At 39.4% G+C, this 11,155-nt stretch overlaps 3 protein-coding genes across 4 annotated transcripts in view; 2 read left to right on the forward strand and 1 right to left on the reverse strand.

Annotated features, from left to right (window-relative positions):
* Positions 1–788, forward strand: part of eif2b1 (eukaryotic translation initiation factor 2B, subunit 1 alpha) — a 5,966-nt gene extending 5,178 nt beyond the window's left edge. Inside the window, exons 7-9 of one of the 2 annotated variants that reach the window (XM_007570862.2) lie at positions 177–252; positions 376–501; positions 592–747. In XM_007570862.2, the coding sequence (XP_007570924.1) occupies positions 177–252; positions 376–501; positions 592–747 (358 nt within the window). Of the gene's footprint in view, positions 1–176; positions 253–375 lie in introns of both variants that reach the window. The other variant, XM_007570860.2, reaches the window with a different exon arrangement.
* Positions 762–8,112, reverse strand: ddx55 (DEAD (Asp-Glu-Ala-Asp) box polypeptide 55). Its single transcript, XM_007570859.2, has 14 exons — positions 7,655–8,112; positions 7,514–7,564; positions 6,040–6,126; positions 5,820–5,911; positions 5,614–5,676; positions 4,670–4,819; positions 3,897–4,086; positions 3,732–3,814; positions 2,954–3,085; positions 2,782–2,874; positions 2,492–2,606; positions 1,756–1,924; positions 1,360–1,652; positions 762–921 (listed from the first exon to the last, which is right to left on the reverse strand). The coding sequence occupies exons 1-14, from the start codon at positions 7,916–7,918 to the stop codon at positions 781–783; spliced, it is 1,923 nt and encodes a 640-aa protein (XP_007570921.2). The 5' UTR covers positions 7,919–8,112; the 3' UTR covers positions 762–780.
* A 1,534-nt stretch (positions 8,113–9,646) lies between these two features.
* LOC103151033 (cadherin-1-like) overlaps positions 9,647–11,155 on the forward strand; it is a 13,474-nt gene continuing 11,965 nt past the window's right edge. Inside the window, exons 1-3 of the mRNA XM_007570863.2 lie at positions 9,647–10,142; positions 10,578–10,683; positions 11,037–11,125. Coding sequence (XP_007570925.2) covers positions 10,092–10,142; positions 10,578–10,683; positions 11,037–11,125 — 246 coding nt within the window. The 5' untranslated portion in view covers positions 9,647–10,091. The remainder of the gene's footprint in view (positions 10,143–10,577; positions 10,684–11,036; positions 11,126–11,155) is intronic.

An 11,155-nucleotide genomic window follows, 5' to 3' on the forward strand; every position in this document is an offset into this window, starting at 1 on the left:
CGATACACTCTGGTCTTGGTCTTGTCTTGGTCTCGGGTTAGTTGGTCTTGACCACAACACTGAGGGCCAGAAAGAGGACGAGCAAAAGTTGAGGAAAAATGCTTAATATTTATGTTCACACTGTTTTAATGAACCTGTTTTTAAAAGCTGCTTAGTTTAAATTTTCCGTCTTCCAGGTATGTGTTGGAGAAGGTGGACCTGGTCATTGTTGGAGCAGAGGGAGTCGTCGAGAGCGGAGGCATCATCAACAAGGTGCGTTCCCTTCATGGGCCCGGATAAAACTGAAACTCGAGGGAGCTGAACGCACAGATCAGATCAGATCAGATCTGTGTATGTTTCCAACAGAATCTAGAGTCTGTGTGTGTTTTTCCCCAGATCGGCACCTATCAGATGGCTATGTGCTCCAAGGCTCACAACAAGCCCTTCTACGTCGTTGCAGAAAGTTTTAAATTTGTTCGTCTGTATCCGCTGAACCAACAGGACGTCCCCGATAAGTTTAAGGTGCGGCTTACTTATTTTGTGTGTTTTTATTTTAATGATTTTCCATCCCTTTATCCAGATTTATTGACTTGTGCTTCCTGTCCCGCCCAGTACAAAGCCGACACCCTGAAGAGCATCCGGAACCTGTCGGAGGAACACCCGGTCATCGACTACACGCCCCCCTCCCTCATCACCTTGCTCTTCACAGACCTGGGGGTCCTCACCCCGTCGGCCGTCAGCGACGAACTCATCAAATTGTATTTATAACCGCGTCCCTTCGCTAAACAATAAAACAGACATTTACGGTCCACCTGCTTCCTGCTTTGAGTTTGTGAGCTGCTGCTCGAAGTCTTCCTCGCTGATTTGGCCTTTTTTTAGTTTCTTAAGGAGGCGAGTGTCTTCTAAAAGCTCCTTCATGTATTCTTCGTCCATGTCAGAGTCCTGCAGAGGTAGAACAGAAGCCATGAGAACGTCCCGTCTTAAAGCTGCAGTACGTAACTTTCATGAAGAGTATGTTTTTCTACATATTTGCTAAAACTGTCACTATGAGGTAAGATCGATCTCTTCCACCTCCTCCCTGCTGTTATGGCCGTCTGAAGAAATGCAACCAATCAGAGCCAGGAGGAGGGTCTTAGCGCTGTCAATAAAGCATGTGAACCCGCTGTTAAATAAGCTAGTGGTGGAGAAACAACTTAGTGTTAAAGGAAAACTGTTCATCTAGTGGCCATGTTAACTAGCCTTAGCATTCATGACAGACTATGCTAGCTGCAGATTAGTAGTTTCAACAAATATGTAAAAGAAATGTGTATCTATTTTTTTTAAAATAAAACTTGCACACTGCAGCTTTAATGCTTCATTTATCCCCCAAACAGAGTTTACCTCATCGTGTTTCCTTTTGGCGGCGCGTTTTTTCCGGCGCTCCTTCTTGGTCTTCTGCTTGGACCAGGCCTTGTTCTTGACGAAGTTCTTCTTGGGGAGCTCCGTCTTCTCCTTGTCTTTCAGCTCAGCCAGCATCTTCTGCCTCTGCTTCTGTCTGTTTTTGTCCTTGTAGCGGATGCTGTCTGTGTCCACCGTCGTCGCCACGAAGTCGGGAAACGTTTTCCCCTTCAGCTCGGGCATCTTCGGCAGGCGGAGCAGCGCGAAGCCGTTGGCCAGGGACACAAAATCCAGATCTAAACCAAAAAACAATATGAGACAATACAATACAAAAACAATACAATTCATTTTTGGGGGGATAATAAAAAAAAAATACAGTCGGCTTTGAGGAATTCTGACCTTTTACTCTGAAGATGAGGCTGCATTCGTGTTTGGCGTAAGCCTGGACGTACGACACAAAGGCCCTCATGCCTTTGTCGAACATGGCGCGGTCGGCCAGCGCCATGGCCTTCACCTTGGGCAGCACGTCCACCACGTCCTTTATAGGAGACATCTTCTGCAGCGGGCACTGGTCACAAAAAAATACTGTTAGCCCAATCACATCCTGACCAACATCCTGTGGAGATGCACCGATTATCACTAGTTCTGGTTTCTTTTAAAGAACTTCAATGTCACAAATTACAACAGGAATAAAACATCTTTGCTCGCTTTCAGTTGCAATTTTAAATGGGGTGAATTTGCTCATTTATTGCAAAGGAATGCAATACTTTTTTGAGGTAATGCAAAAGAAAAAAAATTACCCATGACCACCTCTGTAAAAAAAAAAAAAAAAAGGAAAAAAAAAAAACCCTGCTTAAATCTCACTCAGAATTTGAATGGATACCTTTTTCTGAGGATTTCATATCACTGTAGCTCTGACCCTCCTTTGGGTGACTTTATGCTGAGTCAAATAATCTTTGAGTGAGACAATTATTTTAAACCATCAATTATCAGATTAAGTGCAAAATGTCTCCAATCAGCGTATTAACTCCTGCATGGCTGATCCAGAAAGTCTTGTTGCCGACGGCTACGACAACTGCTGAAGGATCCCAGTACAACTGATACTGTCACTTACTCAAAACAACTTCACACTCACTTTCTGGTTGATGGACAAGAAGTTGACATACGGTTCCTCCATTGGCAGCAGGAAGACGAGGGCGTTGCCGTGGTTACCAATACGTGCTGTTCTCCCGCATCGATGCACAAAAGCTCTGACGGAAAAAAAGAAAAAACGGTTGGAGCCTCGTAGTTAGAAAACTAATAGTGTTTTAATGTTTAAGCTAACAGGACAATTAATTTCTGCAATGCATTAATCCACCAAAATAAATAGTCCTTAACCTTAAAGAGCAACTTTTGTTCGAATTTTTTTAAACTAATTTCACCAACCTGGCGCTGCTGGGGGGATCGTACTGTAGAACCCAGTTCACGTCGGGGATGTCGATGCCTCTGGCCATGACGTCGGTGCAGACCAAGATCCCGCTGCAACGTCACAACACTTTTAAAAACAAACATGTGATGGTACAGATTTACTATGGGATGGCGGGGAGGGGGGTTCTACCTCTTTAAGGCCCTGAAGTCTGAAAAAATACTGCTGCGCTTATTTTTCATCTTGCCGTGGATGCAGTGGATCGTGACCTTCTTGACCAGCGACTCCAGGGCTCGGCCGAAGAACTCCACACAGGCACAGGTGCTTTAAAAAAACAAAGAAAACAAGAGAAAATATGTGCAAACATAACCAGAAACAAAACAATTATATTACCACTACTTTACTGTTGAATAAGGGTGAAAAGAAGTGAAGCCTTATTGAACCTACTGCTTATCTCAGTTATATGTCACTTGCAGACGCGGTAATTATCAGAAATTGGTCATTAAAAACATGGTATTATACTATTCTATAAAACCTACAAATAATAATAATAATAATAATAATAATAATAATAATAAAGACTATAAATAATAACCGGACATACAGCATTGGAATAATTACCAACACCGTGACAATGTAGACCATATAGTATACTTCATAATCTGTGTTATATAACAAATAAAAAACTAATGATGACAATAATGATAGTAAAATAACAATAATAATCTACTAACAATGGTAATAGTAAAACAGATGGAAGGAAGAAGACTACTGCTAAGTATTGCATTAATATCAAGTGGTTTCTCAATGTTTCTTATAATTCAAAAACTAATAAAACTGTATCTGTACGATGGCTGCAACTAACAATTGTTTTAGTAACCGATTGAACATACAAAATAAAACATTACAACCAAAGAAAAATAAATTAAACAGAAACAAAAACCACAAATAACTATAAACTCAATCAAACCTGAAGAAGACCAGCTGCTTCTCATGCTTGTGTTGCCTTAGAAACGCCACCAGGTTGTTGAACTTGTCCTCTGCTCTGCAAATCTGAAAGGACAGCACACGCATGTCTTTTGTCATCATCTTCGCTTTGTCGGCTGAACGACGGGCTGTTCGCTCCGTCACTCACAGTGTAGTAGTTGGAGAGACGGGCCGGGGTCTTCTGGGTGGCCGAGGCAGCCTGACCCTTCTCTTTGACGGTGATGCGGACGGGGTTCCTGAGGCCGGCCCTCACCAGCTTTTCCAGCTCCTGAGTCTGGGTGGCTGAGAACAGGCCCGTCCGTCTCTGTTTGGGCAGATAGCTCAGGATGCTGTTCAGGCTGCACACATGGGAGGGAGTGGGGTGAAACGCAGAACATCTAAACCTGGAGCAGCCTGATGGGCTAGGAGCAGATTTAGTCCAAAATCAAGAGAAAATGATCAACAAAACCACATCCACGCTGTATTTGAAAATAAAGGGTTACTGAAGGTTTCACCAACTCAAATTTTAAACTTTTTAAGACCATTCTAAATTAAAGACCTGCATCATGACAGAAATCTAAAAAAAAGACTATAAATTTTCAATAATTTTGCCATTGATGGGCGTAAAAAAGTATTAGCAACTAATTACTGGTAGCCTCAACCATCTCGAGTCACAGAACACAATGAAAATGTGTTCATGCAACTCAAACTTAACCTGACAGAAAATTAGAGTAAGAATATATAGGATTAAATAGTCCTGCCACGATACGAAACCTGTGTTTAAAATATTTAAGGACAACTTGCATTATTTAAATTAATTTAAGACATTTTAAGGTCTCACTTTTAGATAGATAAATTTAAGACTTTTTAAGGGTGCACGGACATCCTGTAATAGGATGTTTCCTCCATATTGACTGTAAAATGTTTCCTGCTGATTCGTACCTGGCCTCAAAGCCCATGTCAAGCAGCCTGTCGGCCTCATCCAGAACCAGAACATCCAGGCTCCGGACCGCGCTGGCCAGTTCCAGCCCCTCTGATTTCCTCCTGAACATGTCCTCTAGGCGGCCGGGCGTCGCAATCACAATGTTGCCACTGAAAAGAAACGCAAAACGGACGTTATACTAGCACGATAATCACTTTCTAACATGTTCCCACCCAATACTGAGGACTACAGCACTAATCATAAGCATTAGTTCTGCTAACACTAAAGAGCTATAACAAGATGGTATTTAGCAAAGGCTAATGCTAAAGTGGTATAACAGGATGATATTTAGCAGAAGCTATTGCTAAAGATGTATAACAAAATTTAGCAAAAGCTAATGCTGAAGCAGTATAACAAGATGATATTTAGCACAAGCTAATGTTAAAGAGGTACAAGATGGTATCTAGCAGAAGCTAGTGCTATGACAGCATGGTATTTAGAAGAAGCTAATGGTAAAGCACTACAATAAGATGGTATTTAGTGGAAGCTAAGGCAGTAAATGCTGTTGCAACACAAACTATTGCTCTCAACAATGTCAGCAGGTACAGGTAGGTGTGTATCATGACACACCTACCTGTACGGTTGCTGTTGAGACACTGATTCTTTTGAACAAATGTGTTCAATGTTAGCAAAAAACTCTAAAGAGCTGAACAAAAAATGAGCTTGCTATTAGAGGATTACTGGTGTTGCCACCCCTGGGATACAGCTTTCATTTTTATAAAAATAAAAAATATTTGCCCTCGGTTATTTATTAAAATGAAAACTTTACTCAGATGCATTTTGTTCAAATGATGAAGTCTAACAGAAGAAAGTAATACACTTGTTCAACCCCTTAAAAACAGAGGAAGTCTATTTACTGCCAGCTTTTCATCCTGTTAAAGTAGGACTGAAATCCGTCACATACCCATGCTCTTTAAACTTCTCCACGTCTTCTGCTGGGTTGCTGCCACCAATCAGCAAAATCTGCCTGAGAATCAAAAGGTGAAATTGACTATTGAGTGTAAATTGAAAAAATAAATAAATAAAATTCTTCTTGTTAAGTCTGCCTGCTCAGTTTGAAACAATTCCAATCTACAGCATTTAACTCTGTGAAGTTTTTTTTATACTCACGTGAACTCTGGAAACTTTTGAATAAACATTCCCATCACCTCACTGATCTGCAGGGCCAGTTCTCGTGTGGGAGTGATCACCAGAGCACCGACCTGCACAAAACACCTGAATGTTTCAGCAGATACTCCACGACAGCAAATCTCTCAGCATCCCAAAAATAATTATAATAATACTGCAGAGACTAAAGCAGCCAAGTTTTTTGCTTTGGTGTCATGGTTACCTGCTTCTTCTTGAGTTTCTCCTCGCGCTTCAGCAGCAGCTCTATAATAGGAATGACAAAAGCCAAAGTCTTCCCACTGCCGGTGACCTGAAGCAAAACAGCAAACACCTTAAGAAACGACCGGTTGTCATGACAGCACAACTTCCTGATCTTTTCCGAATAACTCTCTTTGCATAATTTTGTTAATTACCACCTCTTTATATCCTCAGTTTTGATCATCTATCATATCAACCCTAACCCTAACCCTATCCCTATCTACTGTTGGATCCAAGTTGTATATTAATTCAGCCGCCAGCAGAGGGAGCCAAATAAATATGTTAAATATAGCTACTTCAAAGCACTTATACCTCTTGAACTGAATTCTTCTGTCTGATTGGATACAGAGCTCCTACAAGCAGCAGCAGATACTGCCGTCATGTTAATGGCGCCCCCTATGTGGCTTGTTTTAAACTACACACAAAACTTTTATCCGTTTCATTCAGAAGTGACTTTCTCATTGCTACTCTTTCACAAAAGCTAAAATTGTGCACAAACTAATATTTTATGTGATGAAAGTTTCTCCCACCCGAGCTATAAATATTTGCAGTTCTTCCAGAGTTACCCTTTAGATCTGAGGTATTTAAACAACAGAATTTATTTATTACTGTAATTACTGCTGAACGCTATTCAATACATTACTTGCTATCACTGTAAATGTATGAGTAAAACCTACAATAAATAAACAACACTTGTTTATTTATTGTAGGTTGTGCCTGGTGGGACACAAGTAAAGCCTAGTGGCCTGCCAGGCTTATGATCCACAGGCTCCGGACCGCGCTGGCCAAAATTACCAAATGTAATGGTAATTTTGTCCAGAACAACCAAAGGGGATGGAAGCTGTTGTTGCATAATGGAAACTCTGTGTATAAATAATTTTTTAAATAAGATGGTACCCTAAAAATATTAATTGGTAAAGTCTGATGGATGGAAAACCAACACTTTTACCACTATGCCATAAAAAAACACCTGTCACTTTTTTTCATCCTATATAAAACATTTTACTCTTTGTCCTGTTTGGATACCACAAACCATTTCCCTCACACTGACTTTTTTCATTCAGATTTCATTTGTAGAAAGAAATAATCTTCATCACATGCTTGTTCCAACTTTTTGTTCTAATGAAAATTTGATTAAAATGATCTCTACTGCTGTAATCATTATCATCACAGTGCTCCCATCATCAGATATATTTCTATTCATGAAAGCGCATGACAGATATCGCAGATTGTCTTGTACCTTGTACTTATTCTTTTGTCATTTTTGTATCTAGTTCAACTCAAGATAAACACATTTGACCGTTCAACGTTTCATGGATCACATTAGTCTGGATTTCTTCGTGACCCAGAATCAATTTGTCAGCAAATCCTACTAGTTCAGAGTTCTACGTCTTGCTCCGTTTCAGCCTCTTTGAAGAACTTGTTGCAGAGACACTCACCGCCTCAGCAGCCACGTCTTTATTGTTCATGAACAGTGGAATACAAGCAGACTATAATGAGAAAAGATCCATCAGTCAGATAGGTGGAGTTTTAGAGCAGCATGGGTTGAAACAGGGATTCAAGGCTAAAAAAAATGTTACCTGTACAGGTGTCATGTAAGTAAATTTCATTTCCTCAAGTGTTTGTAAAATCTTCTCGTTTAGTTGAACAGGTAAGCTGTCCCATGTCCCGTCTGTAATGTTTTCCATGTTGGAAAGTAAACGAAGAAGACGTAGCAGCAGAACGCTAACGCTGTTAGCACATGGCCTTTCTGCACGATGGACCTTCTTCCGCTGCGTTCCGCAGTTGTTTACACGCCGGGGGGAAACTAAAGCCGACTCGCATGTTTTGGTTCCGCTTTCCATTCCATTTGTTCTTTCTTCTTCTTTTATGTTTTATTGGCGAATGGCAACCAACTTAAAGTGCATTTACCGCCACCTACCGGACTGGAGTGTGGTCATCAATGATACTCAGAGGGAATTTAACAATATGCACCTCAATGGTGTGTATGAGTGTACAAATTCACACACACGCACACAGACACTCAAACACACATATATGTATGCACATGCATACACATGTGCATACATATATGCACATGTGTATGCACACATACTTTTAAAAACTATTAAATAATTTATTAGTTTTTAAAAATCTAATTAATTGATTTCAGATAGATGTTGATTCATTTCTAAAAAGATTTAACAGAAAATCCCTTTTCCTCTCTGTTTTGTATTGACTTTAAATGCTGACGTTCCTCTGAATACTTATTGCATTCTAATAAGACATGTTCCACTGTTTCCATCTGATTGCAATAACTACAAGTCCCCGTTTCATATTTGCCTTTATGAAAAAGAGAACTATTAAGTCCTGTCTGGCCAATTCTAAGTTGTGAAATGATTACTTCTTCTTTCTGGCTTCTCCATTTGTTCTTCACTTGCATTCTAACTTTTATTTGGGTTTTACGCAAACATTTATCTTCTACATCTAGTCTGCTCTAAAAGCCAAACTACTTCCTGTTGATACAGGGATGCTGATAGAACCGACTCCATGATCCTGGGCCGTTTTTGTTTGATTAAAGTTATTGGGATTATGTTGTTATGGATAAAATTATTCTGTGTCTTTCTATGCTGTGTCTTTGCTGCATGCTTACTTAACCAAATCACATCAGACTGACGACAGTGACACAAACAAAATGCAACTGATTAGGATGAAGACCCTTTAGGACGGGTACAGAATGAGGCGAAGAATAAAAGCAGAACTCGTGCTACAATCTTTGCTTCACGTCTTTAAGACCATGATAGATCATCCTGCTTTTTTGCTTAAAGTTGCAAAAGATGAAAGATAAGGTTCTGTCAGGTTTAGACAAAACCTTATCGGTCTAGCAGTTGTTATCTTGATGTGGACTATCTGGCAATGCAGATTGTATCTCAACTACATGTTTCCAGCTAAATTACATAAAGAAATCCAGAAATCTAAAAATAAATGTACAGCTTTGAAGTCACAGGTACAATTATAAAATGTTTTAGCTTTGCTTGAGAGAGTCATAAAGCTAAAACAACAAACTGGTAACCAGAAACTACGATAGTTAAAAGTTTTCCATTGAACCTTTGAGAAACATTAAGAGTTGCACAACTCCGGACATTAACTGGAGCTCGTACAAATACAATGTTTTGCTGATCGGTGTTGATAATAATTCCACAACACAAAAGTGCAACAACTTGCTGTGTTTGATGGCTTTATGACAGAAGTGAAACTCAGTGGAGAAGGAGACTATATCTGACTTCAGGGGAAACACCTGGTGATGCATAATGTTTTGGAGTTTCAGTCTGACCCAGATGTTACCTGACCACCTCAGATGAGTTTGTTCGGTCATTTTTGTCACTTGTTAATTTTACTCTTGAGCCAGGTGCATTAAACCACAGGGTGCAGGATGCAGGTTGCTGGCCCTTGAAGACCCATTTTGGGCACCTCTGTTCTAGTATTTGTATTATTTCCTGTTCCCCTGTTCTCTCTTCCTCTCCTGTGTCACTTTCTCTTCCTCTCTCCTCAGCCTGGCTCCTTCTCCAACTACTCTGTAATCAATTAGCTCATCAGTCCAGGTCTTTTGTCAAACTCACAACCTTCCCAGTATTGAAGCTCCTCTATCTCAGTCACAATTTGTTGGTTTTTCTCATCACTTCCTTCATGTTCCTCACTGATTTCCTCATGTCTTCTCGTTGCATCATTTTTGTGCTCCCCTCGATGTTCCCTTTGTAAATTGGACTCTGGTTTTTGTCTCAATACATTTTCACAACTATACACTTTTTTTTGCCTGCTGTGTTTGGGTTCCGCAATCTGTGGGTGTTGCCTGGTTTAAGATAAGTGGCGTTGCATCTTTGGTTAAGTGTACATGTACATGTGGTGGTTTATATGAACATTTAGTGGCTTTGTGCATGCTGCAGACTCAGAAGATAGTCTGTAGCAGAATCTTCACATACTGACTTTCTCTCAAACATTTGACGAATAAAAATAAATCACAAGAACTTTTACACAGAAATGGGGATCACTTGGTTTGTAATTTGGAGTGTTTGGATCTTCTTATGTCGGGTAAGAATGTTTATCTCTTCACACAAACTCTTTTGATTCACCTCAGAATTTGAATATTGCACGATACTTCAGTATTCTCTGTTGAAAATGTTAACAAATGAATAAATCTACAAACTAAAATCTACAAAAGAATATTTATTGAAAAATGTTAAAATCCAACAATGTATGAAACTTAACTATTGAGCCCACTGTTTTTCTTTGTTAATACAGATTAAGTTTATCATTAAGTGACTCATTTTCTAAACATAAGCTATGAAAACAACATAGTTTATGGGTGTGTGTGTGTGTGTATATATATACATATATACACACACACACACACACACACACAATGGCCCTGGTGACTCCACTACAGGTTATGAGTTACTGTTTTAATTTAGCTGCAATGCAGAATATAAATTAGCTGTTAATATAAATACATCTCTTCTCTTCTAGACTGCAGCTGCAGAGGAATCACCATGTCAGCCTGGATTTGAGTCAGAGATGTTAATATTAAAAGTGAGCAACAAAGCCCTGAAGCAAGGCACAAGACTCGGCAAAGGTTTGGGCATTGAGTAAAATCTGGAAAAGCTGAACTGCCTGACATGGAGGGAAGGAGGGGATATTAAAACTTTTTGCTTTATGTTCTATTTTTTTAACCAAATGTAAGAAAACCTCTTTCCTTACATTATAAGAAGCATTATGTGACACATTTATTGTTAAAAAGTAATTTCATGTTTGAAACTAATATTGAAGTTTTCACCTAGTGTTGAAGAACAAATATTATTAATTCAACATTTAAGTTGCTTTTGAATATTAAACAAGTACTTTTTCACTTTGAGTTTCAGCAAGAATTTAACATGGTTGTTTTAATTTAATAAGTTATGATGGATGTATTTATTTATTTATTTCCAGTTGTCTTCACTGACTGCACGGGCCGCACACAGTTTCTCTTCAGCACAGATGACAGCCATTTTGTTGTAGAGCCTGATGGAATAATAACTGTGAGTAACGATGAGAACATGAATGAATTA

The sequence above is a fragment of the Poecilia formosa genome, unplaced genomic scaffold (genome assembly GCF_000485575.1).
Source record: "Poecilia formosa unplaced genomic scaffold, Poecilia_formosa-5.1.2 Scaffold269, whole genome shotgun sequence".
In the NCBI taxonomy this organism is placed as follows: Eukaryota; Metazoa; Chordata; class Actinopteri; order Cyprinodontiformes; family Poeciliidae; genus Poecilia; species Poecilia formosa.